Below are 22,151 nucleotides of genomic sequence, written 5' to 3'. Positions count from 1 at the left end.
AAAAAAATTAACAAGTCAGTCTCTTCCTGTAAGTGTTGTAAGTCTTCCTTTAAGGGTGGAGTTTATGATCACCTTTTGGTCAAAGAACAACATCAGGATTATTTTGATTCTTCAGGTTAAATTGTAACAAAACTTGCATTAAAACTTTCTCAAATATAATGCTAGAAAACCTTGAGTCAAACACTAAAGAACAATAAAAAACACAAATATTGATCATGAAAATACTAGAATCCACTTTATTTGTGTTTTATTTATTGCTCTTTATTTGTCACAGTTTCCCCAGTGTTTGTCATGATCAAATCTTTATCAGAATGATTTCTTCTCATGCTAAAGTTCAGTGATAAACACTTGTCAGTTTATTGTGCTGATTGTCGGTGTTTAGAGACGCGAGCAAAGGCGGGTGTCAAAAACTGGACTCAATTAAAGTACAAGCACTTACAGAAATAATTTCTCAATTAGAAGTAAAAGTAATAATTGTAATAATTACTTGAGTAAAAGTAAAAAAGTATCAAATGAAAAGACAAGTTACTAGTTACTTCAGATCTGATTAAGTACAAGCAAGATAATGATGATGGTGAATCAATAAAGCATGTGTTACATTAGGGATGTTTTCTCCTTATTTTGTCTGAGCATGAAATGAAGTGTCAAAATCTTGTTGTACTTTAAATAAACAAGTTAAAATGCCATCTGTTTGTCAGTAGATGAACTGAGATCAGTAACAGAGGTTTTAGCTCAAAGCACTATGGTACAGTGATGGTATCATAATGAATATGTTACTTTGGCATATAGGGACGGTTTCCTGGACAGAGATTAAGCCTAGTCCTAGACTAAAATGGCCCTTTAAACCAGATTAACAGAAATCTAGACTTAGTCTTGTCCAGAATTTAATAGGCTGATTTCCTTGAGGAAGACTAGAGCTACTTCAGGACTAAATTGAGGCTTAAATTAAACCTATCAGGAGGCAGGTTTAACTTTAGATTAACATTGTGTTTCCAGTCTTTATATATCAAAATTATTGGCACCCTAGGTAGATATGAACAAAGAAGCCTGTGTAAATAAATCTGCACTGTTAATTTTGATTTTGATCCTTTATTAAAAAAATAAATAAATAAATCTCTCTACTATAATACCTGATGAGTTTGGAGAACACCTGACAAGAGATCAGAGACTAGTCCTTCATACTTTTCAGATTCCCAGCTCCATGTTGTACTCACTCCTATTCAGTTTCCTATAGGGTTCAGGTCAGGGAACTGGGATGGCCATGGCAGAACCTTTGTTTTGTGCTGAGTGACCCATTTTTGTGTTGACTTTCTGACCCCATTTTCTGCAATTATCCAGCTGTGATCCTTGGAGAGTCTTTTTTCCTCAAGATGCATTAACACAGACACAGTCAATATACTGTTGGCAGATTTATAACATTTCCTGTTGATTGGAACTCCTTACTTATTGTCCTAATGGTGGAAATGGAAATGTTCAATGCTTTAGCTCTTTTCTTGCATTTTTTGACTTTCTATTTTGTGCTATTTCTCGACTTCATATTTTGAGAAGCTTAACAAGCTTCTCTGTTCTCTTAACAAGCTTCTCTAAAGCATATCTGTTACTTCACATCAGAACAACATTCTTTGTTTTTTTCTCATTGTGATGGGTGATAAAGGGAATTTGGCCCGTGTGCTCCCTCATATATATATACAGGAAGTCATGGCTGGATAATTCCATGTTCCTAGTCACCCTGGTGTGCTAACAAATGTAAATATAAATGGGAATGTAGATCTTCAGATATTTTACTCATAATCATTTCTAGGACAACAAATAATAGTGGCCAATGTGCATTAGAGAAAAAACATTTTCATAATGTGATTTTGTTGAAAAGTTAGATTTTTGTGATTTCCTTTCGTAACCTTCTTTGATCATATTTTCTTAGGGTGCCAAAATAATTCTGTATGACTCTCTCTCTCTCTCTTTCTATGAAACAGCTACTTTATGTACAACATAATAAATAATAATACTAAAAAAGTTTTTCGCAAAACTGATGGCAACAGCTGATTGCAATTTATGCAAGAATTCATTATAAAGAGATGTCTAGGCATTCCTTTTCTTTTATTTGACACCTGATGTGTTCGGTTCAGCTTGCTTGCTTTAAAAAAGTTCAGTTCAGTAAAGTTTTTTTTTTGATTGCAGTCTGCAGTCTTTTTTCAGCTGTTATGTTTTCCCTGAATTTGCTTCTCAGTTCCATACAATTTTAAGCTTTTCTTGGTTCATTCCATGTTTTATAGGCAACCTCTGTTGTGCTAATTCAGATTAGCACAGTTGGTTTTAAATCGATCTAGTTTAATTTAGTTCAGGACTCCATAGTCCAGGAGTTAGTAATCTGCACTTAATCTGTGTTTCAAAAAGCTTTTTTTTTTAAACCATGATTAACTATTCTAGATTAAGCCTACTCCTGGCTTAATTTAAACCCTGTCTGGGGAACCGCTCCATATTGTACTCAATGAGTACGGTTTTCATTTATAATGCAAATTCAAAGAGTATATAAAAGAATGTATATTTAAAATACTATACAATAACATATCATCATGCAATAACTTTGCAAAATACACACATAGTCTACAGGGTAGACAAACATAAAGGAGGCAAGCACCATTTCTGAATTCACCTGTAACCTAATGTCATTCCATGTCCTTTCCTTTGCATAGTAACCTATTCAGCTATATCTGGAGTATTAGACATTATCGAAATAAAGTGAACTTGAGTTTTGTGTTCACAACTGTGTTCTATAAAAGGGAAGCACTCTAAAAAGCGAACTAAACTCAGATCATCTCCCGAGATCTGCTTACTTATGAAAGAGTGTTCTTTAAGTGTTCCTTTAGAGAGCTGATAAGTTTCACTCACCAAATTAGGATCTCTGAGAAAGGATCCAGTTAATTCAAACAACTTGTGTTCACAGATGCAGTCTGTTGATCTCCAACACAAAAACTGTAGAATCTCCAAGACTCTTTTGTTCACTTCTTGTTGCATGTGGTGAGTTCTCTTCTTGTCTCTCCTGGCTGGCTCGCCAAAATTGTTAGTTTTTGCTGTATTTGAGCAGTCGTTTGGGTGGCTTGCCAATGTACTAGATGTCTCTAATACATAAAATAAGTAAGCTTGACCAGACTTCTCGTGGGGAGAAGAATTTATTGAAGGCAGAACTCTAGCTGTTCTTCAGCAGTGATGTTAGCATGTGGTCCTTCAAAGAATCTTAAACCATACTGTCTGTGAGACCAGAACTTAGAATATTATATATAATATAAATACATGGAAATTTTCTAACCCTGATTCATCCAATCGTTACATTAAACTTCTTACAGAAGGCTTTTAAAATGTTGTAATAGTCCATTTTAACTGATGATGCTATACATGTCTGTTAATTATCATACGACATATTCACAAATGTATTTTGATGTGTTTTTTTTTGTTTACTGATCATTTAAATTTTACTTATGAAAATATATGAATGATTGTCTTCACTTACATCATGCGTTGACATGTTTTTATGTCAAATGTAATATGCAGTAATATAATAATATAATATGCGTAATATAAATTCACAAATTGCAGACAATTGAATTTTTTTGGTCTTCAGATATATGCTGGTTACTTATTTGTAGGGGTGTGCAGTGGAGCCAATATCTGTATCTGTAACAATCACAAAATTATTCGTTTTTGCATTCAGATAAAACCAGAAGAAGACGGGGCTTTAAACGGAAGTTCATACAGTTACTTGAGAAAACCGTTATGTCTATGTTTTACAGCCTCTCTGTTTTTTCGAAGTTATCACTGCACAAATATGCCTTGTATAACTAGTAAAATATTTATTTTATGATCTCTGTCTACATGGCATCAGTAGGTTTTGTCATTCAAAAACATGGCTTTTCATATCACTGCTATGCTGATGACACTCAACTCAACCTGGCTAAGACAAAGTGATGGGTTTGTTGAAACCACAAGCAATTCTATCAAAATTTTAAGTATAACAGTAGTAAACTTTAAGTACACAACTAGTTTACAACAATACTTTTAGCTTGTACTGCAACTATACTAAAAGTGAACTTATATGAATATTTATAGTTTTCTAATTAAATACTTGTAGTAGCATTTTTAGTAAAATTTGAATTATAGTCTCAGTAAACTACTAGTTTAGTAGTTTTATACTGCAAGTATACTCGTAAGTTTTCTTTAAGTGAACTTTACATCACACTTTTAAGTATACTACTATTTCCCTATTTAGGTATTAATTTGTATATATTTTGTTATTTAAATATCTGAACATACTTTAAACAACTTATTCCCTATTTATGTATTAATTTGTATATATTTTGTTATTTAAATATCTGAACATACAAAACACCAAAAGAAAGAACAGGGTATCTGCTTGTAAATAAAAACATTTTATTCTAGCTTCAAGCATTCTTTTTTTAAACACTTGAATGTGGGTAAGTTTCATTAAAAAAAAAGAAATAAACAACATCTTCATTGGTCGACATTACATCAGCGTTACACAGTTTTGATGCTGTTTTATGTCTGATGATCGCGTTAGATTATGTGTGGAAGCATCTGTTGTTTCGGTTTCTTCTTCGCTTGTGTTTTTTGGAAATTCTGTACAGAAGATGAGTACTAGCACCCCCTACCGTATAACAATGAAAACACGGCTTCTAGGAGCACAACTATAGCTAAAATAGATTTAGACTTTTTCTAAGTAGGCTACAAGTCAAGTATACTTAAATGTCATTTTAAGTATATTTCTGAGAAGTACATAAAGCCCATTTCTGAGAAGTACATAAAAAGTAGACTAAAAGTATACTTTCCTATTTTTTAGTTTAAAAGAAGTATACTAATAGCACACTTGAATAAACTTATTTTTCATAAGGGCTGCCCAAATCAATCCGAGCAGCTGAGTCCTTAACCATCTTCAAGAAACGACTAAAAACACATCTGTTCCACCTTTATTTGACCCTCTAACTCTAACACTTTCTATTCTATTTTAATTCTACTTTATCTATATTTATCTTTTTTTTTTATTCTTTATTTAAAAAAAAACAACAAAAAACAAACACTAGCTTTCTATTTTTTCTATTCTATCTACTTGTTTTTCTTTGTTTGTGTGTGTGTGTGTGTGTGTGTGTATATGTGTGTGTGTGTGTATAATATATATATATACACCTTGCTACGTGTACTGCGTTAGGCTAACCGAGACTTGTCATTTGCACTTATATATTGTTGCTCTTTTGTTAGTTTTGACTGCTTTTATTGTCCTCATTTGTAAGTCGCTTTGGATAAAAGCGTCTGCTAAATGACTAAATGTAAATTTTAACATTTATTTAAATATCTTCTAACAGTTGGAGCCGATACACTCGTACAGGCAGTGCTTCAAAATGTAGTGCGGTTGTGCTTCGGGCAACGTGAGTTCAAGTCCCAGTTTGGGGACCTTTCGTGATCCGATAAATAAATATTTAAATATCTTCTAATAAACAAATATTTTATTAATAAATACATATTTTAAAATCTTTCTCTTTTAAGGAGAAAACAGAGTAAGGAAAATATTTGTGTTTCTAGACTATTTGCCCTATGCAGTGTTCTAAAATATAAAATAAATAATTTAAAAAAATAAATTCATCATTGTCACGATCATGGACTTTTATACAATCATACAAGCAGAGAGATGTCATGGCAAACGTTTAGTGATCATTTAAACATGACTGAATTAATTCAAGGCGCACATTTTCATTATGCAGAACTGTTTCTCTTCAAGTGAGTCTATTTTGAATTTCATTAAACAAATGTGCGTATGCCACTCAAACCAGCAAAAGATAAAGGAGCAAACATGCAGACCTAGTAGAAAATGTATATGTATTGTATTTCTGCTTTCCTGTCCCAAACCTATCTTCAGTAACAAAAGGGCCATTTAGAGTCAGTTTGAATGTCTCACATTTGATTTTTAGTCACATGGTAGGAAGGGATAAAAGAAGATTGTAACTGTTGCTCTGTCTCTTTTCTTGGCTGGAGATCATTCCTTGCTGGGCTCTGCTTTCTCTCTCTCTCTATCTCTCTCTCTCTCTCTCTCTCTCTGTGAAAGTGAAGCCATAGCAGGTGGTAAATGGCTTTATGGTTTTCCTGAACTACAAGGTGGTTTATCCTGGAAAAGGAATGAGTTAAAATATTTAGGAGTATATGTTGGCAATTAATCAATGTTAACTAAAAATTGGGAAGGAGTTCTAGAAAAAGTAAAAGGGCTGCTGGAAAAATGGAAATGGCTTTTGACAAAAATGTCATTTAGAGGGAGGGTTATAATAATTAATAATCTGGTAGCTTCAGTTTTGTGGCATCGTTTGGCTTGCGTTGATCCTGCAAATTGACTTTTGAGTAAAATTCAAGCCATTTTATTGTACTTTTTTGGAGCACTTTTCATTGGACACCTCAGAGCATACTGTTTCTGCCCAGAGATGAAGGAGGACAAGGACTTATTCACTTGCCCAGCATGGGGGCAGCTTTTCAACTTCTTTTTATTCAAAGGTACCTCACAGGACCTAAGGATCTAGTCTGGAGAGAGGTGGCTGATGTTGTTTTTAATCAAGCTGGCAGACTGGGCTTGAACACTGCTTTGTTTTTGATGGACTCGAGCAAGCTGCAGTGCATACTTTTTAAAGTTTGGGACTTACTGAAAAAAACGGAGGATGAAGGTGACTTCTTGGTTGTACTGGCTTCTGGAGAAACATCTTGTACATGGAGTTCAGTTTGATGTTACTTGTGAAGCTACACCTGGACTGATTCATTGTTTAATCTCCACTAAGTCATTAAAACTGAATCATTTGTTGGATGTTGCCGGTCCTGGTCTAATTAATGCTCAGTCCCTGACCTCACATCTAGGTGTGTGGTCGGTACAGCAAGTAGAAAAAGTTCCGGACATTTTTAAACAGAAACTTGTTCCTAATAATACAGATCCCTTCCCAAGTATTGTTTTTAGTCCCAATCTCAAAGGTCTGTATGGACCTTTTCTGGACTTGAGGGGGTTAGAAGAGTTAAGTTTGCAGGATGTTCAAAGTAAAGTTTCATATAAATGTTTTGTAAAAGTTTTAAATAAAGCAACTTTAAAAGAATGTGGTGATACAGTGTGGAGAGAGATTGGGATTGGATGATGAAGTTAAATTTGTTTGGAGAGTTTTATACAAACCACCAATTGAGGTGTCATCATGTGTCTGTGCTCACGCACTCCCTCCACATTTGAATAATTCATGTTGAAATGTGGAAGTGGTCTGAATACAGTTTCTTACAAGACCTCTCAACCTCAGCATGGTGTAGCAAATTAGCACAAAAGGGAAATGAATATAAATAATTACAATTAATTATAATTAATTAAAATTATTTACCTCAGCTGCCAGTAGTAACTGTAGCAGAATTAATATTACAATCAACTAATCTGTTCGTCCAGCGAACATTCAGTATAATTTCATATCAACTCTAAGAAAGGATATTTTCGTGGCCACAGAAAATAACTTTCTTACAGTAATGCATTAGAGCATGTAACTATAGATCAGATCGTAAAAGGGACACTATTTACAAGCGGTAACAGAACCAGAAACTCATGTAATTTGTGCACAAAAGTTTTATTAACTAAACACTAACACATAACAAACAAACATACAAATCACTCATTCATGGGGAGGTTGGAAGTGGATGACTGAAACCGTTAGAGAAACCAGAGAATGCAGTTATGGAAAATGAGTCAGTTAACCACCTGAGTGAAACCATCAGCGCTGTTTTATGACGGGGTCTACAGCTTATCCTAAACCTCTGTTTCGTTTAGTTAAATGTACGATACTTGCATTGCCTTGGCATTGAATGAGTGTCCGGATGCAGTCACGGATGAAAGTCTCGATGGTTTGGAGGTTCGGTGGTGTAGGAGTCGCGATCACGTTCTTCCGGGTTTGAAGAGTGATGAACTCCAAAAGATGTTATTCTGACTCTGTGGTGGTCGGGAGAGTTTTCTCCCAGAGGGAAAGTGAAGACATGGCTGTAGTCGTGGCCTGCCATGCCCAGCTGCGCCAGCCCCGGGATGGTGATGAGAGCAGAGACAAGAGACAAAAGCCAAAAAACCCAAAACCCCATAGGCGGGTCACTGATGTGAGGCCTTATAAGTTCAAAGCAGGTCACACCTCTAAGGATTTGAGTGAGCCAATGAGGAATGGTACCTTTGGAGGGAAATTTAGCATGGTGTTTTGCATATGAAACTCGATTGGGTGTTCAAGAGAAGAATCTTCAAGATTCTTATAATACTAATGTGTTGCATAGGTATCAACATATAATATACATTCTCATTTAGATCATGAAATTACGAACTCATAGATACCAAACATGGTATAGGTGAGGTTATATTAACCAGTGATCTATCATAATGCATACATAAAATAGTATACACTACACAAGACCATATACAAGAACGTAATAATCCTACACAATGACCTGGGGATATGCATGATAGGGAGGTCATAGAAAAAACGTCTATGAATTAAATGAAAGAAGTAATTTCCTATAGCAGTATGTGTCTGTTTTAGAGAGAATTAAGTAGGGAGGAAGATTCTCTCTACATACTTTTTGGTCGTAAAGTTGATCTGATCTGGCTGAGGGGTCCTGGCCTGGAGATCATTCACAGACATATACTGTATGTCTATACACTATAGGCGCCGAGTCTGGTGTTGGGTGAGGGGTCTGTGATTGTTTGTTAATCTAATGAATAATTGATTTGTTAAATCTAATGAACAATTGTGTGTCTGATTGGTCCAAATGCTACAATGGAGATCTGGAAGGAACAGAAGGCTCACAGGAGCAGGATGATCATGCCCCCTCCAACAACTCCTTTAAATCTAATAGCTCAGAATTAGATGCTCCACATTACTCCATTTCTTATTTTTTAGAAACCAATATGAAAGAATTAAAAATAACAAATGGAATTCTGAAAGGGAAAGCACTTCCTGTCAATGCAAGTTCATTTTAAATACAGTTAGTTCAAATTTTACCTAAAGGAGTCCTGATGTTGCTCTTTGACTTGTTTTTGTGTGTTCAAAGTCTTTGACTTTGAACACACACAAATGATCAAAGACTCCACCCTCCTATAACACTTACCAGGAAGAGACTGACTTCTCTACTGACAAAAGCAATAAAGGATCAGCGATCAGTGAAGGAAGAGATCACTTTATGGAAGGATTTTTGTTACGCTTGTTTTTGAACAGACAGCAGATATTTGTACTTCTCATGGTGATTCATTTTCGCGAAATCATTTAGAAATTGCTGGAGCTCAACCAGTAAAAATGGCTTCGCTAAATGTATCTGTAGAAGAGCTTTCATGTCCCGTGTGTCATGAAGTTTTCAAGGCTCCTGTTATTTTATCATGTAGTCACAGTTTCTGTAAAAAGTGTCTTCAACTGTTCTGGAGAACCAAGAAAACTCAGGAGTGTCCTGTCTGCAGGAGAAGATCCTCAAAAGAAGATCCACCTCCTAATCTTGCATTAAAGAACTTGTGTGATTCGTTCCTGAAGAAGAGGAATGAGAGGCGTTCAGCAGGATCTGAGGAGATCTGCAGTTTACACAGTGAGAAACTCAAACTCTTCTGTCTGGAGGACAAACACCTGGTGTGTTTAGTGTGCAGAGATTCAAAACAACATGACAATCATAAATTCAGACCCATCAGTGAAGTGGTTTCATCACATAAGGTAAGACAGCTGTCTCTTGTTTAATATGTAAAGAACAATAATTAGTCAAACACAGATATCACATTCATGCAATAAATATTTCTCTCTGCCATTTGACTCAACTTAAGATGGCATATACTGTGAAAAAGTATTTGCCCCCATCCTGATTTGTTCTATTTTTGTCTCACACTAAATAGTTTTAGATCTTCAAACAAAATACAACATAAAACAAAGGCAACCTGAGTAAACACAGAATATACTTTTTAAGCAAAAAAAAATGTAAAAAAATAAATCCATCATACGCCACAAAATTGTCAATGATCTACTTTTATTTATATACACTCACAATATCAGCAGAATGTTGCTCCTTTATAAAATAAGGAATACAAATAGGATGTGCTTTCTGCCATCTCTGTCTCCATGAACTGGAGCGCGTCACAAAAATGAATTAAAACTCATCCTTAATGCCACTTGCTTCACAGACATGAGAAATACAGTATATCTACATAAAAATTTAAATGTCTACTTTAAAATGAACCAATTCAAAAACAATTTGAAAACAAATACTCTCTGATTATGTAAACAGTAAGGTGCATTTCTCTCTAAAGACCAATATACTGTGGAGAGGGCAACTCAGCATCATCAACTTAATCTTTGCAACCGACAGTGACTCAGACAGCACTAGTTTATTTGTAATGTGTTGGCTGTCTAATCAAGCACACAACGAAGGAGTAAAGTTCAAGAGAGTATTTAATGCAAATTCCAGGAGTAATCAAAACGTAAATCCACAACACAACAAACCAACATCACCAAAACAATACCAGACAGAGAGCAGAGGGAAATAGAGGGCTTAAATACAGGGGAGAATTAAATCATGAAGAAACAGAACAGGTGTAGGGCTAATTAACAACCAATGAGATTAATTAAATTCAAGTTTATTTGTATAGCGCATTTTATGATACAAATCGTTGCAAAGCAACTTTGCAGAAATTTAAGTTTCTACAATATTTAGTAGTAGCTTATCAGTGGTTACTATCAGTTTATGTACATATGGCAGAAATGTAAGGAAAAATCAATTAAAGACATAATCAGACAGACAATGAACACTGTTAACAGTAATTATTATATGATGCAATCAAACTTATAGCAAAATTTGGTAGTTCTGTATGTTGTTCCAGGGTTGGCATCATCTGAGGTTCTCTGAGGGGTTGGCATCATCTCTTCTTAATGAATTACTAAGAAAACAGATTAACCAGGAAACTAATGCAGGAGAACAGAAATACAGAGAAAACCAAAATGTAAAAGCACAGGACAGAAATGTGACATTTCGCCCCCTCCCGAAATGGCATGTCTTCGCTCCTACAAAAGCAGTCCAACAGAGGAGGGAGGGTGGGATTTCAGGAGATGGGCATGGGGCAGGTGAGGGGCAGGCAATGGGAAGGGGGCATATTTCATACGGCCAGGGCGGAGTAGATAGAGGAAGGAGCCAGGGAGGTGCCCGGAGCAGGTGGGGAACCAGAGGCCAGCCAGGATAGTGGCCCACGGTGGGAGGAGCCATGGTGGAGATGGGGCCGACGACACCAGGGTGCCAACTGATGGAGACGGAGCTGGTGGAAGAGGAGCCCAGGATGGAGACAGAGAACCACAGAGCCAGGGTGACACTGAGGATCCCGAGGGCCAAGGCGGAGCTGGTGGCTCAGGTGACGAGGGACGAGTCGAAGCCGGAGGAGTGGAATCCCAAGGCGAAGGATGGTCGATGACTGACCAAGGCGGAGCCGGAGGGACGAGGGAGCCCGGTAGAGCCTGTGGGATTAGGGGCCATGGTGGAAACGAGTGAGCCATGAGCCAAGGTGGAGCCGATGGGTCGGAGGGACTGAGGTGGAGTCCGGGTCTCGGAGGCAGAGACAGAGACAGGGGATCCTCCAACCCCGAGTTAACTGGAAGTCGAAGGTCCCAATGCTCATCCAACCCACCGGTTTTGGTGTGCTGAGGGTGAGCTGGGGTATATTCAGTGGCCAGCTGACACAGGGCCAATGGACTGGAAGGCTGAGACAGAGGAGGAGGGAGTGGGAGGCTGGGCGGGAACCTTCCCGACGTTGCTGATGAGGAGCTGGCTGACAAATGAGAGCTGGGTGGGACCAGCGGAGACGAAGGAGAGCTGGGCGGGACCAGTGGAGACGAAGGAGAGCTCAGCAGGACCAGCGGTGAAGGGAAAAGCCAGTATTCATCCTCATTTAAACAGTCTAGTAGTCCAGAGGTCAGTGGCAGCTCACCCTCAGTGATAGGAGTGTAGGCGGGGTTATAATCCATTCCCTCGATCTCCACGTGGACTCCCAAGGCATCACACAGTGTTGCCAGCTCATACACCTGGCCAGTTGCGTCGTCAAGCTCGGGCTCCAGGGCGAAGTTCCGCTGTGTCGCTCCTGTTGGCTCAGGCTCTTTGATCTCGGCGGGCTTGGGCTCTGCGGTGGGCTCTGGCGAGTGCTCAGTGAAGGCTGGCTGGGCTCTAGATTGGAAGTGGGGCTGGTGAATTCCTCTGTGGTGTCGATGGTGAACGGTAATCCACAGAACAGAACCCACTCCACAAAAGCGGTGAAATCCTCTTGGGGACCGTTCGCTGTCAGGCATGATATAGAGAGATATATAGTGATATAAAATACACAGAGCGAGCGGTTGGGGTAGTGCGTAAGGCACGCCAGATCTAAAAAGTCCCTGGTGTGGTCCTCCAGTGAACGGTCCAACTGCTCCGGGCATAGGAGCTGTACAGCTGGCAATTCCATTATATAAAAAAAAATTATAATAAAACAAAACAAACATAGAACGCTTGTAATCCAAATGTAAATCCACAACACAACAAACCAACATCACCAAAACAATACCAGACAGAGAGCTGAGGGAAACTCAAATACAGGGGAGAATGCAATCATGAAGAAACAGAACAAGTGTAAGGCTAATTAACAACCAATGAGACTAATGGATTACTAAGGAAAAAGACTAACCAGGGAACTAATGCAGGGGGACAGAAATACAAAGAAAAACAAAATTTAAAAGCACAGAACAGAAACATGACATTATTATTAAATAATTAATATATCTCCTTGCCATTTTCCCAACAAATGGTCATTACTCTTGCCAGTGCTTTGTGGTAAGCTTAAGCATGGACTAGGCTATACAGTATATTAAAGGCTCATTACAGTTTAGTTCCCCCTACTGTGCTGAGTTTGTTCCATTTGGAGATAATGGCTCTCACTTACTGCTTTTCCACTGGGGCTGGTGCCGGAGCTGGAGCAGAGGAGGCAAGGAGCAGAACCCTCTACGTCACTAACATGTGACCAGAATCGCTTGTTATCTCTTGCAGGAGAGCGTTGGTTTCTTCTGCTGACAACTACTGAACTGACATTTAATTGTTGTTGTTAATTTAACTGAACTCTGACGGCTTTTAAAAATGCAAGTGCCTTTCAAACTGTGGTCTGTAATCTCCGCCTACTGACATCATATGTTCCCTTGATCAAGACCAGCAAGGTTTCGGGGCCGGTTCTTAAGCAGGATCTGGGCAAATTTGTCCCAGGATTCTTTGAGCAGAAAAGCACAGCCCCAGTGGAAAAGCGGTATTTGTGATTCTTTGAGTCCAAGAGCCTTTGAAATAGCTTTGTAATCCTTTCAATCACTTTCTTCCTCATCATTCTTGTAATTCCTTTCATGTGTGTTATAGTGTGTTACTGTTTAAGAGCAAGAGAACGTCATGCTGTTGAAAAGTCCCATTTAAGTGTTGATTTGTTGTACAGAGATTTTCATACAGGCTCAGTTGGTATTGGACAACTTTTGAGATATATGAGACATACACAAAAACAGAAGAAATCAGGATGGGGACAAATATTTTTCACTGCATTATATGATCATATCACGGTATTGTCTTCTCTTCTTCTGTTCACTGTAATCTGTTTTTGTTTGTTTGTTTTTTAAATGTGTTTTTGTTTAATTCTAGGAGGAGCTCAATACAGGACTGAAGTCCTTACAAGAGAAACTGAAACACAATGAAACAATGAAAGGAGAGCTTGAGAAAACAGTTCAACACATCAAGGTGAGGAAACGGAACGTCATTACAGCTGTAGAATCACTATATACAGTTATGATTTTATATATTTAATATAATGGATTCCAGTTTGTTGTTTTTGTAAATGACGGTCATCAATCTGCTTCTGGATCAGGTTATATGTCAATATCAGAGTTAATCTTAGATATGAATGATGTGTTTGTGTTGATGTGTGTTGATGGAGAGGATTGAAGTGAATGTGGTTTGATTTCAGTCTCAAGCTGAGCACACAGAGCGTCAGATTAAACAGCAGTTTGAGAAGCTTCATCGGTTTCTAAGAGATGAAGAAGAAGCTACAATCACTGCACTGAGGGAGGAAGAGGAGCAGAAGAAGCAGAAGCTGGAGGAGAAGCTGGGGGAGATGAACAGACACATCTCAGCTCTTTCACACACAATCAAAGACATGGAGAAGATGATGAGAGCCAGTGACGTCTGCTTTCTGAAGGTCTGATTTCAGATGATTGATTGATTGATGATTGATTGATTGAGTTGTTGATGAGCAATGGTGTGTTTGTTCTGCAGGAGTTTCCCATCTCAATGGAAAGGTGAGTGATCTGCTGCTGTCGCTGCTCTATCTGTTTCTGATCCAAAGCCACTGCAGTTCTGACTCCTGAATGTTCTTCCAGAGTCCAGATCTCATCACAGCCAGATCCACAGCTTTCTGGAGCTTTGATGAATGTGCCTTGTTACTTGGGAAACCTGCCGTTCAGAGTCTGGAGGAAGATGCAGGACATCGTCCAGAACAGTGAGTCTGACTGCAGAAGATCTGAGCTCACGCACACACACACACACTGGAAATGACGGATGGGGGGAGAGTTAAAGGTTCCTCATGAGACAATCACGTGTACTAGATTACTAGTTTGTATTAGGGTTTGTAGTAAGGTTATATAGTCAATACTTTCAATTATGTTCTTATAATGATTCTTCTTTCTTCATCTACTCAAGTCCAGAACAGTATAAAAATGAAAAGATACTTGAAGCATCATTTGGGCTTCTTCTGACTGATACACTGGAACCCTCTGGAGAACCTCAAATATTATATTGTGTGCTCCAGGAACATATTTGCAGTGCCTTTTGATGGTGCTTCTGGATGAACATTTCATAAACTCATCAGAGAACTGGCCTATTTAATCTTTCTCCTTCACACCACAAGCGTGAGCGGCGCGTGAGCAGCACATATTTTTGTTCAGCATGCCTGTTAACAAATGAGTGCATTCACACCAGGAGTGGGAGCAGGAGCAGCGTGTGAGCAGCACTGAAGCGATGGATTCGGCACAGAGTCTAATTTTGCTGTGCAGCTTACGCTCAATCAAAGTGACGGCACACTTTTGATGGACAAAATAAATATGATTTCACACAAAAAGTGCTAAAAATGCACAGAATAAGCTTGTCTAGTGTGTTTTAACTAGAATTGGAGTATGTCAGAAAATTAAATGAAGAATCAAAAATATGTATAGAAGATTTACCCATTTAAACTTGTTTTTAATTATTCAGTTTGGATGAAAGTACGGTGAATTATAAAAATAACATTATAAACAGCACAATCTACATCAAAATATGTCTGAAATGATGTGATCAGAGCGGTTTTCTTGGTTGTGTTTGTTGTTTACCATTAACAGATGAATCCCCATGTTAACAAACTTTCAAGATTTTAAAACTTTGAAGCTTATAAATGACCAACTTCTAAAATCAAATTTATAGTTGTCTGTGTAAAGAAATACAGTATGTAGCTTTGGAGCTGCTGCTCTGACGCTGTACAAACACTTCCAGTGTGAATGCTCTGCAAGTCTGCAGCTGCAGTGACGATGTAGTTATGCTAATGTGAAGCTGACGTGAAACCCACGCTTGTGGTGTGAAACCAGCCTAAGGTTCTGCCAGTGCGCTGATCTGAGGAACCTCAAATGCTGTTGTAATGATGAATATCTATTCAACTAATGACATTTTGGCTCTACCAGCACAGAAGGACCTGCTGCATGCTCTTCACAGCACTATTACAATAATTAAAATAAATAATTAACTATATAAACAAGACAAACCTTATGTTACCTTGAGAAAGCCTAACCAAAATGTTTGAAGTAGTTTAAAAAGCTTGAAGTTTTTAAGGCCATGCTGTCTGTTTGTTTGTTTATTTATTTATATAGCACCTTACAGGCTACACAGTAGTTCCAAGGTGCTGTACATTACAATGGAAAGCAAAAAAAAACAACAACAAGACAATAACATAAAAACATCCATATACTAAAATGCCAGGGAGTACAAATATGATCTCAAACGATCCTTAAAAACATTTAAAGTTAAGGAAGATCTAACATCCAGTGGCAGATTGTTCCACAGTCTTGGACCAGTGACGGAGAAAGCACGATCACCCTTCAATTTGAGACGTGCACGAGGGAGAGTTAGGAGAAACGTATTTGATGATCTTAGTATTACGCTTGGACTGTGGGGCTTAATAAGCTCAACTAGATATTCTGGCGCCATTCCGTGAAGAGCTTTAAAGACATATATCAAAATCTTATATTGTATCCTAAATTGTACTGGTAACCATCCTAAAAAAGACAATAAGGGAGTAACATGATCTGATTTCCTAGCATTCATTAACAACCTTGCAGCAGCATACTAACTTCAAGCGAGCAACATGTTTATGACAAGTCCCAACATAAAGAGCACTACACTAGTCTAGACGGGAAAAAATATAGGCATTGACAACTTTTTCCAGGTCCCTGGCTGGAAGAATTTGTTTCAATTTGGCTATTGCCCTTAGATAGAAGAAGCAATTATGGACCACCGTCTTTATTTGTCGATCAAATATGAGAGATGAGTCAAAAATGACTTCAAAGTTCTTTACTTGATCCTGCAGGTACACCTTCCATGGGCCCAAGTTATCGTTTACCATCTGGCTACCAGCTGTGCAACCAAAAATAATAACTTCTGTTTTATTTTCATTCAATTGAACAAGATTTTCAGCCATCCACAACTTTACTTCCTCCAAGCACTTAAGGAATAGGTCTCTCAGAAACATGGATAAATAGATTGCTATATGATTGCTATGATGTATGGCTAGCATTTTAGCATGTTGGTAACATGTTCCTATATGTATTAGCATGTTGCTAACATATTTTAACCTGTTGCTAGATTGTTTTGGCTTGTTACTAACATTGTTTCAGAATCAGAATAAGCTTTCGCCAAGTGTGCACAAACACACAAGGACATTTTTTGTTTGTGGTTTTTCAGGAACTCTTGGTACATACATACATACATACATGTACATAATCATACATATATGACACAAGAATAAGAGAACATTTAAATAAGATCAAGGAAAATGATAATGATAATAATAATGTGGTATACATCTGGAACAGAAGGTTTATGTACAGGTTTGTGCATTGTGTACTGTATTATCAGCTGTATAAACAAATATGCACTTGTATTTACATGATATCTAATTGATTCCTCTCTCTCAAGAATTAATAGAGTGAATGAATTACAGAAAACAGGTGGTCATTTCTGTGTTAGCTGTTCAAGATGGAGATGGCATGGGAGGAAAAAATTCTGTTTTTATGCCTAGATGTTCTAGTGCACAGAGATCTGTAGCATCTGCCTGAAGGGAGCAGTCTGTGATGATGTTACCTGGCCATTTCTTCACTCTGGAGTTGTACAAGTCCTGAAGGTTGGGCAAGTGCACACCAATTATCCTTTCTGCTGTCCTAACAGTCCGCTGCAGTCTTCTTATATCTGATTTGTTATAGAAGTGCACAGAACCAACTCAATAACAGCAGAGTAGAACATCTGTCATCTGTGCCTGTGGCAGGTTGCCATTTTTCAGCTGGCAAAGGAAGTACAGCCTCTGCTGAGTCAATGTGATGGTCCCACTTCAGGTCCTGAGAGATGTTGGTTCCCTGGAGCTTGAATGACTCCACTGCAGTCACAGTGCTGTTCATGATGGTGGGTGGGGAAAGTGCAGGGGGGTTTCTCCTGAAATCCGCGATAATCTCCACTGTTTTGAGGGTGTTCAGCTCCAGGTTGTTGTGACTGCACCAGACAACCAGCTCTTTAACCTCCTGTCTGTAAGCAGACTCATCTCCACCCTTGATGAGGCCAATGACTGTAGTGTCGTCCGCAAACTTCAGGAGTTTGACAGAGGGGTCTTTAGCGGTGCAGTCGTTGGTGTACAGGGAGAAGAGCAGTGGAGAGAGAACACAACCCTGAGGGGCGCCAGTGCTGATGGTGATAGTCCTGGATGTGAGTTTGCCCAGCCTCACTAGCTGCTGCCTGTCTGTCAGGAAGCTGATGATCCACTGACAGATGAGGGTGGGTACAGAGAGCTGTGTCATTTAATTCAGAAGGGTATCCGGGAGGATAGTGTTGAAAGCGGAGCTGAAGTCCTCAAACAGGATTCTTGCATAAGTCCCTGGTTTGTTCAGATGTTGGAGGATGTAGTGCATTCCTATATTGACTGCATCATCCACAGACCTGTTTGCTCTGTAGGCAAACTAAAGAGGATCCAGCAAGGGTCCAGTAATGTCCTTCAGGTAGGCCAGCACCAGTCTCTCAAATGACTTCCAAGGTTGCCCAGTTGCCAGATCTTGTATGAAACGCATCCTTCTCACACAATCGACACATAAAAATTTCAACCCATTTGTCCACTCAACTTGGCAACCTGCAACAGTGATGAGGGCCGCAGGAAGGAAAGGATCACTGGTAGAAATGGGACAGAAGGAGAAGACTCAGGTGGTGCTCCAGTGAAAAAAACAAATATACATGCAAATTGAGATATAGCTTACACTTCAAAAGGCTATGGTTTAACTGATTAAATATGAGCGCTGCAGGTTGCAAAATCAGATGCTGCGCTGCTTTACTGTGGTTACCGGGAAAATGGCTATATTCCTGGCGAAAAGCAAAAGAATGAAGAGAGAATGAATTTGCATTTTTCAATAAGCCCTTCTGCTTTTTGTTTTAGTCCAAAGCCAAAAACGACCCTTATTTTTATGCAGAAAATATGCAGTTTAAATAATTGTTTGATAATAATTGTTTAAATTAATATAATAAATTAATATAATAATAATATAATATAATAATTGATACTTTTGCCCCCTCCCCCCCGGCTCCCGTTTTTTGGGACCCAAATGTTGGCAGGTATGTTATATGAACATCAGAATAACAGCATCTGTTGATTGTGTCTCATCAGCTCCTGTGATTCTGGATCCAAACACGGCTCATCCACGTCTCGTCCTGTCTGATGATCTGACCAGTTTGAGATACAGCAGGAACAATCAAACTATTCTTGATAATCCAGAGAGATTTGATGAGTTTCCCTGTGTTCTGGGTTCAGAGGGGTTTAACTCAGGAACACACTGCTGGGATGTGGAGCTTAAAGAGAGTTCAGCCTGGACTGTTGGAGTAACTACAGCATCAAACCCCAGGAAGGGACGTGATTGTTTTAACAATGATGTCTGGAGTGTGTATCAGTATGGACGGTCTTTGCGTTCTGGTTTTCGTGTTCAACAGCAGCTTGATCGTGTGAGAGTGAATCTGGACTATGACAGAGGAAAGGTGTCATTCTCTGATCCTGTAACTAACACACATCTACATGCATTCAAAACCACCTTCAATCACACACTCTTCCCATTCTTCAGTAGTCCTGACTCTCTGAGGATCTTACCCTTCAATAGTTAGTAATAGTTACTCCTGTAGGTCTGGATCGTCCTGCTTTCATCTTTTGTCATGCCACATGAGCAGTGGTGGAGGTAATGAATTACAACTACTCACGTTACTGTAATTAAGTAGGTTTTTTTTCGGGTACTTGTAGTTTTTTGAGTATATTTTTAAAGTTGTACTTTTACTTGTACTTAAGTACAAATTAAGCAAAATAATTGACTTCGTTATTTTTAAATCATAGCTCGTTACTCAGTACACCCACAATTTGAATTAATATTCAAACCTTTGATGGCACTTCAGTAGCCAAAGATATCTGATCGTGAAGGGACCAATAACAGCCCTGATATCTGAAGCGGGAAAAGCTGCCGCTGCAGCAGGTGAAGAGCTGATCAGACAGTGAGGGAGCTCAGCGTAATTTATGGACTCTACATGGTAGTGTTATTATAAATATCTATATTTTGATACCGATACTGAAACATCTGACACGGTTCCATAACTCATTTTCCATAGTATCTACTGAATATACACCGATACAAGCTGGGTGTCTCTCTTTCCTCTCCGACAGCGAGTTTGACACACATCCTCCTTCTGGCAATTACAGAGTCTGAATGTCCGCGCGGGATTGCAGGTAGGCTATTCCGCATAATTGTAATAATTCCTGTGCAAATGTGGCGAGAGCTTTATTGTAACATGAGAACACATTCATGTAATCACAGAAAACTGGATGCGAGCTCTCAAATATGCCTAACTTATACAAATGAACTGCCTGTCCTCTCACTCCGATATTGCTTGTGCGCACTCAGACTGTGTGCAATCGCGATCTCTCCGTGCTAGAAAGTATTTCTCTTTGCTCCTGGATTAAACTGTCAAAACTGATCAACCATTCAGAATAGATCCATGCCTGACTGATGAAAATGCTACTGGAAATCGTATTGGTTGTAAGTGAAATGCACCAGAAAGTCTTTCAACAATCAAAGATGGAACTTTAATTTCTTTACAATGTAAGTATACTAGAAATGTTTTGGAATGGGATATTTGTATGATTTGTACATGTAAATATCCTAGTCTGTGTAACTGCTTCACTACACTGTACAGACATTACAGGTCAAAGCCATCTGATGTTCCATTTATCTAAATAAACAACATATATGGCTCTTAAAACACTGCCTATGAAAATTCAGTATTGTCATATTTCGAGTTGAATTGTCGTAATTTGTTTTATAATTTTATTACTGACTGTGTACTTGACCTTTTTTGTAAATTAAATTCGGTTTGAACTCAAATTTGAAATCAAGCTTCATTGTGCTGTAAGCTTTTGCAACAAAGTTACCCTATTTTAAAGACACAAATACACAGAATGAGCAAATGTTTAAGATTGAGATTTTTGTAATGGTAATTGATCAATGTTTATATGTATGTAAATAAAAGCCTATATTAAAATCTGTTCATCATATAAAGCGAATGTCTTTTTAGAATACTTGGATTAAATCACTTAAAGCTTGAAATAATGATTGCCTTGGGGGGGAAAAATGGATGAACAAAAATTTTTTTGAGATATTAAAATATCTATATGGCAGTATACAGTATGTGTTAGCTTTGCCAATGGTATTGAAAATGATTCGTAAATCGTCATGAAATCAAAAATGACCCTACTTACTTTTTGATGTATGGTCTGCCGTCGTAATCTTTAATCCAAAACTGAAAATTTTGCTTCCGCTCTGGAATGGCGTTCTCGCTCTGATGACGTCAGTTTGACGGCTTGGGGAGAATCCTCTTGTTAAGTATGACGTAAGGACTGCTGTTTCCGGGTCCAAGCCTCTACTAATTTCACTTGAGAATACTATCTCAGCAGCCATTTATGAGCACTATTTAATTAATATTACATATTTAAGCTAAGGATTTAAAAAAAAAATGCCGTGCACACTACAGTCTCCGTGCTCACAGTGTCTCAGACACTAATATTTTAGCTGAATCACTGTCTGGACCATCTGGGATTTCAGTAGATTTTCAGTATTATATGGCATCGTGAGTGCATATTAGCACAGTTTGGTATTTTTGGGGGGGCTTCTGGCAGAGCGTTAGGACCCAGAAGCGGTGAAGCATGATATCAGACGTAACAAGCAGATATTCTTAACCACTATCCAACCGTGAATCTGCTGTGAGCAAGAGGTGGAGAGGAGGTGCACCACAATAAAACCCCGCCCTTTATTCAATAATCCGTTTCACTTGGGTTAAGGCTAGAAGGGATACATATGGCGCTACTGGGCATGCTCACAAAAATACAGTGTAATTTTTGTCACAATACAACAATAATTAATATTTTTTGCATTATTGTAAGGGGTAGGTTTAGGGTTGGAGTAGGTGTAGACGTTAATAAAAAACAATCTAATAGGTAGAAAATTAAATTTCATTGTTAGTTGTCCTGTCGGAGCTGTATCCCTTCTAGCCACAACCTTTCGCTTGGAAATACATCATAACACTGAAGTCAGTTGCAACTTCCGATTCACGGGTACTTTACTATTAATATTTTTCAAGGTATTGAAGTTAGAAATCAAATTCCTGTATCATGACCACTAATTCACGTATTTTTCAATAAAAGAAATGTGGGTTTTATTCAAAGTAGCTATTATCCAAATAAGTCTTTGATGTGAATGAATATTTTTTGGTAATTCATTAAATAT

At 38.2% G+C, this 22,151-nt stretch overlaps 1 protein-coding gene across 1 annotated transcript; it reads left to right on the top strand.

Moving 5' to 3' along the window:
- The first annotated feature begins 9,338 nt into the window (after positions 1-9,338).
- On the top strand, positions 9,339-19,488 carry LOC107570356 (nuclear factor 7, ovary-like). The gene is made up of 6 exons (XM_016256586.1): positions 9,339-9,740; positions 13,705-13,800; positions 14,027-14,257; positions 14,335-14,357; positions 14,439-14,557; positions 19,001-19,488. The coding sequence occupies exons 1-6, from the start codon at positions 9,339-9,341 to the stop codon at positions 19,486-19,488; spliced, it is 1,359 nt and encodes a 452-aa protein (XP_016112072.1).
- The last annotated feature ends 2,663 nt before the right edge of the window (positions 19,489-22,151 follow it).

Source organism: Sinocyclocheilus grahami, unplaced genomic scaffold (assembly GCF_001515645.1).
Source record: "Sinocyclocheilus grahami isolate Dianchi unplaced genomic scaffold, SAMN03320097.WGS_v1.1 scaffold1446.1, whole genome shotgun sequence".
NCBI classification, from domain to species: Eukaryota; Metazoa; Chordata; class Actinopteri; order Cypriniformes; family Cyprinidae; genus Sinocyclocheilus; species Sinocyclocheilus grahami.
Note: the sequence above shows the minus strand (reverse complement) of the source record. Positions and strands in the feature narration are given on the sequence as shown.

Excerpts from the sequence above, each read along its gene's own strand:
- LOC107570356 (XM_016256586.1), top strand. The coding sequence starts at position 9,339 with ATGGCTTCGCTAAATGTATCTGTAGAAGAGCTTTCATGTCCCGTGTGT. Across the intron at positions 9,741-13,704 it reads AAGTGGTTTCATCACATAAG|GAGGAGCTCAATACAGGACT; the intron begins GTAAGACAGCTG and ends GTTTAATTCTAG. Across the intron at positions 14,558-19,000 it reads GCAGGACATCGTCCAGAACA|CTCCTGTGATTCTGGATCCA; the intron begins GTGAGTCTGACT and ends GTGTCTCATCAG.